Source organism: Rhamphochromis sp. 'chilingali', assembly GCF_963969265.1.
Source record: "Rhamphochromis sp. 'chilingali' genome assembly, chromosome: 2".
Classification (NCBI taxonomy): domain Eukaryota; kingdom Metazoa; phylum Chordata; class Actinopteri; order Cichliformes; family Cichlidae; genus Rhamphochromis; species Rhamphochromis sp. 'chilingali'.
The window spans coordinates 27,438,131-27,450,668 of record NC_137930.1 but is presented as its reverse complement, the minus strand read 5'-3'; the positions used below and the strand labels follow the sequence as shown (position 1 = coordinate 27,450,668).

At 39.0% G+C, this 12,538-nt stretch overlaps 1 protein-coding gene across 1 annotated transcript in view; it reads right to left on the bottom strand.

Moving 5' to 3' along the window:
- Positions 1-12,538, bottom strand: part of LOC308392198 (transmembrane protein 132C) — a 187,767-nt gene that overhangs the window by 38,541 nt on the left and 136,688 nt on the right. Inside the window, exon 5 of the mRNA XM_080875128.1 lies at positions 8,708-8,897. Within this exon, the coding sequence (XP_080731254.1) occupies positions 8,708-8,897 (190 nt within the window). The remainder of the gene's footprint in view (positions 1-8,707; positions 8,898-12,538) is intronic.

The window sequence follows — 12,538 nt, the reverse complement described above, 5'->3', positions numbered from 1 at the left end:
TTCTAGGACTAGGCACCCCTCGCTGAGGGAGGTGTCTTGCTGGCTTCAGAGTATCATTATCTGTTAATGAAAGATCATTTTAACTTGGGGGTACCTCCAGCCCCTGTTAACCCTCCGCCCTTAAAAAAAAGGACTATACCCTGATTGCTCACCGTGTCTGCAAAAGTAATGAGTTTTCTGTGAGTATGGGAAGAGCACTCTCCGAGCTGCTGGTTAACTTGCATTCTTCAAGAGCTTGGACAGGATGAAGACTCTTGTGTTCACTATTGAAGTGAACAAAAGAACATTTGCTGTGCTTTGATCGCAGATGAGACTTTCTGAAAGCAGAAGCGGCTGTTCAAAGTAAATAATGGCAGACTGCATCGTTCCTTGAGAGTGTGCCAAAGTAGCCGCTATGCGGGTATTTTACATTTTTTTTTCCCTACATAGTGACAAAGACAGGTAGGCTAACAGATGAGAAGCCTTGACTACAAAGAAAGTTTCTCAGTTCTGTAGCAGAGAAATACTCTCTCTGGTGCTGACTTTGGGCTTTGTAACTTTACACACTGCTTAAACGTGGGACTATAAATCATTTAAAAAAAGGAAAACCCTCTTTAAAAAAAAAAAGTCACTTTAAACCACTGAATGGAGCCAAAATGAATAAATCTGAATTTGCCCTGGTGATTATAATTCTAGACAAAGGTGCTTAACCACGGCCACAAATACAGTTAATGCAGAGCTTCCTGCTAATGGTGCTGATTATAATGTTATGGGACTGTAAGCACAAAGCGAATGTTATTGAGTTTGAAATAGAGTGAGTTTCAGAAGCTATGAATAAAATGCTAATGATTACATTTGGGATGTACTGTAAAGAGCTATGGGGGCCAACTGGCTGTCTCTTCTAATGAGAGAACAGAGAGGCAGGGAGCAGCAAGAGAGGGATCAAAAATTCATGGGGGGATGCAATAAAAGTAGTGCACACTCAGCTGGCATGTTCTCTGCATGTACCGTCTTTCAAGCTTATTAATGAAACACCACCATCGTCTCTCTTTTCCTCTCTCTTTTCCTGTCGGGCCAGATTGTGTTCAGCCCTGCAGTTTTCTTTGATTGTCCCGTTAAAATCAGAGTAGCCAATATCACTTAACACAAACAATGTAGCGCCATTTGTCTTGGTGACGTCGAGCTGGCATTCACAGGTCCAGAGTTCAGTTCAGTATCTCAGTAATGCACGAGAATTCTCACACAGTAAGAGGAAAATAGCAGTGTCTTAAGTGCAGACAACTTCCTCTGCGCTTGTCCTCTATTAAATGTATTGATTTATGAGATTTCAAACAGGAGTGCGTTACAAACTGAAGACGAGAGCCACTGAGGGTTTCTAAATGGAGACAAAACTGCTCATCTGAACAACCCATACAATCTAGTATTAACTCCTAAAAACTACTCTCGTGAAAGCAGTTTTCAGTAGTACTAAACTCACAAATTTTCCAATAATAACTGCCACTTAATATTAGCAATGCAATCTCTCTATGATTTTGTCTTTCTTAAGGGTAGCAATAGATTACATATATCTACAAGTCTATTATTTCATCTTCAATTCAATTCAATTTTATTTATATAGCGCCAAATCACAACATAAGTCGCCTCAAGGCGCTTCATAGATACAGAGAAAAACCCAACAATCATATGACCCCCTATGAGCAAGCACTTTGGCAACAGTGGGAAGGAAAAACTCCCTTTTAACAGGAAGAAACCTCCGGCAGAACCAGGCTCAGGGAGGGGCAGCCATCTGCTACGACCGGTTGGGGTGAGAGAAGGAAGACAGGATAAAAGACATGCTGTGGAAGAGAGACAGAGGTTAATAACAGATATGATGATGCAGAGAGGTCTATTAATACATAGTGAGTGAGAAAGGTGACTGGAAAGGAAAAACTCAATGCATCATGGGAATCCCCCGGCAGCCTATGTCTATTGCAGCATAACTAAGGGAGGATTCAGGGTCACCTGGTCCAGCCCTAACTATATGCTTTAGTAAAAAGGAAAGTTTTAAGCCTAATCTTAAAAGTAGAGATAGTGTCTGTCTCCCGAATCCAAACTGGAAGCTGGTTCCACAGAAGAGGGGCCTGAAAACTGAAGGCTCTCCCTCCCATTCTACTTTTAAATACTCTAGGAACAACAAGTAGGCCTGCAGAGCGAAGTGCTCTAATAGGGTGATATGGTACTACAAGGTCATTAAGATAAGATGGGGCCTGATTATTTAATCTTCACGTCAGAATTCTCCTTTCATATCCAGAAAAAAAAAGAAACACGCTTTGAATGCTAAATTACTTGCTTAGCGCACTCACACAAGATCCTCATTGTCTTCAGTATTCATCTAGCATTCTATAATATCCTGTTCTGCCATAAAAGGCACAAAATTGCGAGTCATCGGTTGAACTACAAATTGCTCTGTTCAATTTTCCTGGAAAATGCATCTCCTCTGAAATTATGAGCTTTGACCATTGCTGCGGGATGAATATCCAATACTGATCTCTCGCGCTCTCTTAAACACTGACTGCAGAAAGCTTATACCTGTAGAATTCACAGAAACATGTCTTCAGTAAAAATGAAAGAAAATTAAAAATGTCAGGGTATGCGTAAACTGATCTCACCCATCTTCTGTTTAAACATGCGCCTTCTTATCTACTCGTTCGTACTTGTTTCTTCTTGACCTTTTTGTGCATGCACACAAATGACAAATTTAAAAAGCAATTCTAGGCATTTTCAGCTGTTCAAAAAAAACCCTTGTAAGAACAACAAAAAAAAAAAAGGAAGAAAAAAAAAAGACAAGTTCTGCACTTCATGTTTGGCAGCCAGGAGGTACTGGGTGAGTGTGAGCATGCGTGTGCTTCTCTGTGGGAGTTAAGGCCAGAAGCACTCACGGAGAGATGAGAGTTCTCTTGAACAGGGGTATCTGGCATTCTGTATCCAGACAAGTACTGCTAAGTGCCAGGAATGATTGGTGTCTACCTACACATACATCCATCCATCCATCCGTGCATCTATTTTTTACACATCCTATCGGGTTCGGTGTTTTGGAGGAGGCTGGAGCCTATCCCAGCTGTTATTGTTCCGAGAGGCGGGGTATACCCTGGACATGGCCATCTAAGGTGCAGTTTGCTCAGACAATGACTCGTCTACCTTTAATTTATTAGCTGGCACTTAACAAGCAATATGTGCTGTCAAAGCATGGGTGCCCTTTAGAGAGCAGAATTTGTTTTCGGAAGTCAGAGAGACAACTAACGTCTCAAAGACTGCACCAAGACAGTGTCCTACATATGAGGAGTGAGCAAAACGTTTTGAGAACTGGCTAAGAGTAATTCACATGATCTTCTCTTATATTGCTTAAATATTTTAAATGGGGCTGCTGTTTTTAGATCACTCTGTTGAAGTACCATTATGCGCCCTTGTAACGTAGTTGATCCTTCAGACTTTTTGTAAAGTGGGCCAACTTGCCAGTGGTGCAGGTAGTGTGTGAACACTGTGTCGGTGTGGCCACAAACACAATCACAATTTTTAACTAACTTACAGCACTAGTAAAGATAGCAAAGTACTGTTGTTCTAAGATTTACCTTCGTTATTGCAGTGCACTTTTACGTTATCCAAAAGTTCTAAATAAAAATTCATTTTCCTGTTGTGTGGGCTCTTAGTTCATTTTAGGTCTTCAGCCTTGGTGTATTTAGGCTTCTTAGCTAAATATTTTACTTCATTTATTTATTTATTTTTATTTTGTGTGTGTGTGTGTGTGTGTGGGGGGGGGGGGATTACAGAGGCATACTGTTAATGTTATTGTTTCTGTTTTTTGTCACACATATTGGTTTTGCTTTACTCCTTCAGTTTCCCCATTTCCTCTCACCTTCTCTGTTAACCGGTTTCTATCTTTTTTTTTTGCCAATGTGTTATCTGTCTTAGAGTAACTTCCTGTTTTACTTTGAAGGTTATTTTCCTGTGTCTTCCTGCCTTTGTTTCTTCTCCTCACTTTCTTGATTATATTCCCACCTCACCTGAGCATGCCTTTGTCCCATTTCCCAGCCAGCCCTCTGTATATATCTATTATTTTTTTTTAACAGATCATTTTTTCCTTCCCGTTTCCGTCGCCTGCATTCCCGAGATTCCTGCTGTTGCCCCTTTGCCACCCCATGCTTACTTTAACACTAATTGGCATTTAAATAATGTTTAAATAAGACTTTAACAGAAAATGTTTATTACTACTACTACTATTAATTTAATAACAGCTAACTAATTAGACCTATTGACAAATTGTTGAATCTTTAATAAGACACATTTTCTTCTTAAATCAAAGTTTGCACGCTGTCAGTACTTTCTGAAATCTTTATTACAATACATCTTTGCATTTTTTCCATATCTCTTTCAATTAGTTGTCCATTAAACTTTTTAGTATTACTATTATTTAATACAATATAATTGGAGTGTGCATTCTCTTTTATTAAGCCACTAAAAGTGGAGAAATGTAGCCAAAGCCTTAAAGCTGCTCTACTCGCCACAAACCATAAATCAGCAGTGCACCGCTGCCTCACAAAATGAGTATGATAAAACTTTATGAAGTGCTTGAAAGCATTTGATTTGTACATGGACATAATCAATGACAAAAATTAAAACTGCCCTATTCTCTCTTCAGCACACAGAACGATTTTCCTCAAAAACAATTAAGAACAATTCATTATGTTTACAGTGTCATTATGATAATACAGTTAGCAATCATAAGCCACTTGCCAATTCATCCACATTTGGATTGTTAAAATCCAACTCAATTTAACTTCTCATTCTGCAAATTGAGAGCGGCGTTTAAAAGCTTCATGACGATTAGAAGTTAGTCCAAGCTTTGTTTTAAAAATAATAATTGGGTCTGGGTTTTTTCTTCAGGACTAATAAATGATGATTGCTTTGCCATACTTTCATATGGCAAATTATTATTCTTTATAAAGAGGCTAAATACTTTTATTTAAAGTCAGAATCAAAAAATGCACAATGGCCTTGCTAAGAAACTTGTAGACTTTAAGACTAAAAATGGGAAATGAAAATAAATGAAATACAGAGTGGCTCCTAATTAGACAATACCTTGTTGTTCACTGAACAGGACATGCTGCTTTTATCCCTTTTATCATTTATACATTATAAAAATGTTTTTAGTGTGGGAGAGCTGTAAACTCTTTAAAAAGAAACATGTTTTTTTTAAAGTATTTCCACTGGACCTTGAATGTCATAGTAAACAAGTAAAAGAAACAGTTGCCAAGTAACTGCCAAAACTATCTTGTTACAAGACATGATTGAATGTGGGTGTTCATCTTGTACTATGTTTAGCTTTAAGTTGATCTCACAAATCTAATGGGGTTTGTGAGGTTTTCTTCATTACAGCTCTCTTTTTGCTCTTTAACTTTCCAGTGCATCCACATCTCAGCATTATTAAGATGCCGAGACATTTTCCATTGTGTTGGGTTTTATGATGTCAAACTCAAAATTAGTTTAATTTGTTGACATGGTTCTGTTCTGTCGTATGTAAAACCAGAAGAGCAACACTCCTGTGCAGAACAGAGGAGACGTCAGTGGAAAGCGGCTTGTAAAAGGGCAGCAGTAACTATAAACTAAAAAAGCACTGGCTATATGAGATTTGCCAGTTAGATTTGTAGAAAGGAATCAGCTGAGCCAACAGCTGATATTCTAGCCTGCCTGAATTAACACCAGCCTCAATGCAATGGCCGCCAAGTTGAAAGTTTATCTTATTAATAGCTACTTTGAGCTGCTCCCTGCTCCCATTCACAAGGGGTTGCCACAGCGGGTAGCTCCGCATTGATTTGGCAGAGTTTTACACCAGATGCCCTTCCTGATACAACCCCAAAGGGACTGTTTCTCCTTTCGGGATGAAACTGGTGATCTTGATAGTTGAATGCATAACACTAGGAGTCCCAGGCTTCTACCTTTCTACCTTTAAAACCCACCACCAGCCAAATGGCTGGTAGGCTTTTAGCTAGGCTTTAGCTTCAGCCAAGTGGAAGCTAAATTGGCTAGTCATTCATATGTAAATTAGGTTGTTAGCTGGGAATTCTGGAGGGAGGGGAGTGGGGGTGTGTGGATGAGGGGGTGGGGGAGCTGCTAAAAGCTGTGAACTTCCTTTTGTGTTTCATCTTGATGCATTCTCAATCATCCAGGGAAATAAATCTCCAAAAGTCACCAACTTGGAGTGTTTCAGTTTGCCATCTTAGGGAGAAATCAACACACATGGGTGTTGGTCCTTTGTTGCTGAGATTTATTGATAAAAACAGTACAAAAAACCAACCATTTGTACACATATTTACAAATAATAATAAAAAGTGAGTGAGTACATTTCAACATTTTCAGCAATCACTCACAATCCTGGCACTGCCATGGTATCTGTAGTCTGCATTTACCACATGTGTATCTGTAGCAGTGAACACATCGCACAGTGGCATGATTGTTCTTGCAATTGTGTTTGACCTGACACATGGCTCTTTTTCCAGGACTAGGTGTGGAGGGTTGTGTCCGAAGCAACTGTTCTTTTCTTGCCTTCTTCTCAGCTACATGACAGTGAGCCAACTCTCTTGCAAGCTCCACCACATTTACATATGAATGACTAGCCAATCCACTAGTGGATTGAGGAATTTCCCTGCGAATCTTGTTGACTGTGCCGAGGATGGTGGTTTTCAGTCTAAGAAGTTTTTGCGCAAGTGAAAGCGATGTGAAAAAATTGTCCGTGGTAACATTTCTGCCCTTGTCTAGGAATGGTTCCATCAGCCTCATTACTACATTTTCAGAAAGTCTCTCCCCAGTGGGACGATTGGGGTCCTTGCCAAGATATGGGAAGACATTGCAAATGTACTTGGATTTTAGGTCGCAAGCCACCCAAAACTTGATCCCAAACTTGTCAGGTTTACTTGCAATATACTGCAGGAAACAGCACCGAGTCTTTGATGGGAAAAGCTGTTCATCAACGGTGATATGTAGACCAGGGTTGTAGCACGTGATGCAGTTGGTGACCAATGATCCCCACACACTGGAAATTGCAGCGAACTTATCAGTCTTTGCTCGATTTGCTCCATTGTGGCATCAATCAGACCACTGGTATAATGTTGAAATGTACTCACTCACTTTTTATTATTATTTGTAAATATGTGTACAAATGGTTGGTTTTTTGTACTGTTTTTATCAATAAATCTCAGCAACAAAGGACCTACACCCATGTGTGTTGATTTCTCCCTAAGATGGCAAACTGAAACACTCCAAGTTGGTGACTTTTGGAGATTTATTTCCCTGGATGATTGAGAATGCATCAAGATGAAACACAAAAGGAAGTTCACAGCTTTTAGCAGCTCCCCCACCCCCTCATCCACACACCCCCACTCCCCTCCCTCCAGAATTCCCAGCTAACAACCTAATATACATATGAATGACTAGCCAATTTAGCTTCCACTTGGCTGAAGCTAAAGCTTAGCTAAAAGCCATTTGGCTGCTCTCCGGGTTTTAAAGGTAGAAAAAGCCAAATGGCAGTCCGTGGTGATGTAAGTGATAAACCACTACATTATAGAGAGTTATGTTATTAATATAATATTACTTTTTGGGTGGAAATAAGTTCAAAAGCTACTAGACATCTAATATAATCTCTTGCTTTTGCTTTCAGACTACCACTTAACCAATTTAAGGCTGTGGGGTAGAAGTAGGGGGAATCTATCCCTGATTTCACAGGCACTCCACCAGTCTGTCACAGGACTAACACACTGAGACAGGTAACCTTTCACACTCACAATTTAGATTCAGCAGTAAACCTAGGAGTACCCCACCCTGGATTCTAACTCAAGACCTTCTTGATCATCCTTCTTAATCATGTTTTAGTCTTGTTCTCTGCAATTGCAAAACAGGCTTTGTTGGATATAGGTCACCTTGTTTCAACAAGCACTTCATTGATGCATTTTTAAAAAAAAATGCGGTCTCATCTGCTTAAGACAACTGTCCTGCTGCATGGGTCACATTTAGCTCAAGTTTCCACCATTGTGTAGGATTATATATCACCTGCTACCCTTGTTTGAGCTCTTCACATGCCAAAGTGTGTTCTGTTTCTACCAGGTAAGGTCTGCCCCAGATTCTGTTTATCTTATGTGTCTCGATAAATCTTTTGTTTTCTTCTCAGTATGTCAGTGTCCAAGAGCTAAAGTTGGTCTGACCGAATCTGTTGATGTGCTTTTTTTGAGGCATTTTAGTTTCATGTAGACTTCTGCACTGGAAGTTGAATACACAGACGACTAGTATAAAAAGCATCACCAGGATGCCACAACCCTTATACATATAATATATGCATTATTTATCCTTTCCTAATTTCATCAGTCAGTTTCATCTGTCCCCTGTCAACCCCAAATGACCCGGGTATGCTGTTTTTTTTCTCCCGTTGTTTGGTAGGAGCAACTCAAATCGCTCTTTTGATGTTGAAGGTTGCTGACGACTGGTTTGGGGTAAAGTATCAGACACAAAGTAGTAAAACAGTTTATAACATTGGAAGTAACAACTTTGCAAACTTACTGTGGCTCTAACTATCTGTGATAACACACTCAAAAAACAAATGCATGTAGTGTTGATGGGTTATTTTAAGTTAGCCTAACACTGAACTTAGACACATATTCCCTTACGCACACATGCTTCCAATTTCCAACCAGTCACTCCTCACCATGGCCAGTGGCACGATGCCACCCAGGTCCTGCGGTGCCAGACGGATGAGAGTCTGCACTTCACTGGTCAGGGTGCGCGTGAGCGGATACTCGACCTGCCATGCCACCTCCCTGCTCCCCTGAGTTACCATCAGCCCATTTACCTCCAAGTCTACTTGTAGCACTCGCTGGTAGCCCACTGCCTCCATTCTGCAGAGAGAGGATAAAAATTTGTATGTCAGGAGTGGATTTTGATAAAAGGTTAAATAAAAGGTTGGAGTCAAAAGGGATAAGAAGGTAGCAGGGAAAATAAGGTAAAGCAAGGAAAAAAGAAGCAAACACAAGAACTTGAAATAATGTGAACACACAGGAATGATGGAAGGATTAACAGGAGGGGAAATAAAACATCGGTCAGCCCATTCAGGGAAAACTACCTAAAAAGAAGAATTACACTTTACATTTTAATCACCTATTTAAAAAGTTATGTAGCACAAACACTTTGATGGTACCATTAAACCATTAAAATTCCATGAACCACGATGTGTGCAAAAAATAAATAAATAAATCGTTGCAATATGAAGTCTGTCTTGCAGACTGCCAGGGCCATGCAAATTATTTTCCAGCATCCGATGGAGATGCAAACAAAGCAGAAAAACAATGAATGTCAAAGAACACCCATCAAACTTATTTGATTTGCTGAATGCTTGCCTTGATCAAGCTGCTGCCTTTCACCTCTCTTTGTCGCAGCTAAAAATCAATGCCGCACCATTTTCTGAACAACCTGAGACTGATATACAGAGCACGCACTGTCTTGAATAATACAGTTTACCAGATTGGAAGTCTGGAAGTGACTCACAGAGGTAAGTGCTGAGGTTGTGAGAGTCTGCTACTTTAAATCACAGCGACAACAAAAGCTAAAAACAACTCAGATGCTTCCTATAATTTAAAAAAAAGAAGATAATAGGCATGAAAATTCAAGATGTTGTTAGCTTTGCATCTGTTTATAATGAGTACTATCCTAATTATATCTCTAGCCTAAAAAGTAGGTTTGCTTTTTCTGTGTCGCAATCAATACAAGGCTGGATAGAGTCCAAACTGAGGTTCAGGAGGTTTTGAGGGATAAGATCCAAGGTTTTTCTTGAACATATTTTGGCCAAGTCTGCAGTTAAATATCCCCAAACTCTCCCTTATGTTCACAGTTCAGACGCTAGCCCCATTTCAAAGTGCAGATTTAAGGATCCACTCCGGTTTAAAAAAAATAAAAAGAAAGAAATGCAAGGGAGGACAGTTTTGAAAACTGAAATCAGTGTGGATGAAAACTGCTTAAATAGCAATTCTAGGTCAGGCAGAAAAGCCTCTCAGTTTCAGTGGGTAATATTCTGAATTATACAAAAACATGCTTTCAAATAACCATTGAGAAGGTTTGGCTCTGGATGATCACAGAGGAGCACTGCTGTGAATCTGACCCCACAATGAGAAATATTAAGGTGCAGTTCCGTTTGAACAAAGCAGAATTTCACGGGTGAGTAGCATTGTGCCAAAGGTAGGGGTTGTTCTTTGTACTGTACTAACATTCACAAAGTTAAAAGTCATGAGATTTTTACACAAAGGATCTGCCTTCCCTTCTTTTATCCCCAATTTTTTTTAAAAACAAAAAACAAACAAATAAGACAAATACTTTTTTGCTGCATTGCTCTATTTTGTACACCCATTTAAATACAGGTTTTGAAATTCAAAGAGAAAAATGTATCAAAAATGTGCCACACTTTGGTGCCAGTATGGTTCACCAGGTTAATCCATATGCTGTAAGGCTACTGCAGAGACCTGCGTTCGAATCTGCCCTCAGGCCTTTTACTGTCTGCCGTCCCCTCCCTATTCCCATATGGAAAAGATATATATAAATCTTATAAAGTTTGTATCTGTCTTGTGTGAAACTTGTATGAAAAGCATACAAGAGTGAAAACAGATATAAGATCCCTTGAAAAATTATATAATGAAACTTGTATGTTTTGGATACTTCCTAAAACAATATATGAAAGTAATGAGAAAGTGGCCACTTTCATGAGTAAATCATATAAGTTTTTACTATTTCTTTTCCATATGGGTTGTTTTCTACTCGCCTTTACAGAAGTTTACAGGCTTCCATACTCGTATAAAGTTGTTTTGAAATTGCACAATAAAAATATATATCAACTGAAGAAGAACGGATAAGATCTGAATGCTTTGTTAATCTTGTCATAGATTGGCGACCTGTCTATTGTGTAACCCTTCTTTTGTCCAGTATCAGCTTGAATAGGCTCCACTCTACGGATCGGTGGATAGCTGCAATTTGGTCTGTTTGAAAGCAGTATACAATTTATGAAGTGTCTGTTGTGATGCACAAGATCATGGGAAATGCTGGTAAATTTGAAAGCAAACGTAGGTAAGATCTGCTATTAGCATACTATCCCCACTCTCTCAGTAGTGTTCAACCTAGCTAGAGAGCAGCTTTGATGGCAAAGATCCTACAACAGGTGGCCCTGAAATGTATTAATAGCAATAACATGGGACAGGGTTAGACACAAAAGATGGATCGTGCACAATGCCTGCCATGCTGGGCTGTTTTGTCTGAATACAGAATAAAAGCGTTTTGCTTTTTGAAATAAATAATCAGGATGCAGATGGCAGAAAAATGGATATTTGTAGAAGTTTCTGTGCAAGATGCAACAATCACAAACCAATTTTTGTACCTGACAGAGCTGGGTAAATGGCCCAAGCAAGGCAAAAAGACACCCAACTAACTAAATCATGTTGGAGTCTGATAGCATTCTTTTTGTGGCAACATCAGTTAAAAATATCCATCACTTTCACGTTTTGGTAAGCCAGGCAGAAAGAATCCCTGTTAAATGCAGGAAGGCCTTTTAAATCCTTAAGTTATTTAGGAAAGACGTGCATACTAGCTATGTCCTTATTAATATATTGGTACAAAGTCTGTATGGCAAACAAATTCTAATGTTAAGTAAAGAACTGATAAAAGGAAACGTTTAAACCAAGTGTGCATAAATAATAAAATGTAACAGGGTTCTGAAACAATCCACAACTCATCAGAAATACCCAGTTTTTCCATTAAAAGTAGTGCAGAAAAGAACTCGAATTTATGCGATCTAGTTATTAACTCACACATTTGATCTCAGTGCTGCTCCTTTGCAAGTTGTGGCAAGTTGGAAAGATGAACTAACACTCATCTGTTTTGGTTTTCCACGGAATAGGATTTGAGAACAGTTGGAAAATATTGTCAGTAAATTTTGTAATGTATTCAGTGTAAAGTAAGGCCAATGTACCCCGCTTTGTACAAAAGATGGGGAGAAGGAAATATATTCTCCTTGAATTAATTACCCCATCTCTATCACATCTTTCTACTTATATTACTCTCTGTGTTGAAATTCTACACAGTTCAATCAGCATTTTTGAGGTTGGATCTGTGCCACTGGAAAAACTCTAAAAACTAAAATGAGGGATTAATAAAAAATAATAAAATCAAACGATTTGCCAAATATTACATTAGAATAAAAGAGTTGTGTTGATACTATATGAATAAAAAAAACATGCTTTCATGTAGGGCACACTTAAGCAATTTCTTGACCATTTTTTGCCCTTTGATTTCCCTTTTAAAGTAAAAACATCAAAAGCAAAAGAGAGGAACTGATGAGCGCAAACATCCCACATAACGCCATGCTGTAGATTTGAGTTCTATTTGGTTAGCTGTATTAACAGATTTGTTGAAAATCCTTACTTCTGTCTGCGGACAGAGTATCAGTCATTTGTTGGAGCTTATTCAAGCCCATCCATTACCTCTTTTTCTTTTCAGTTTC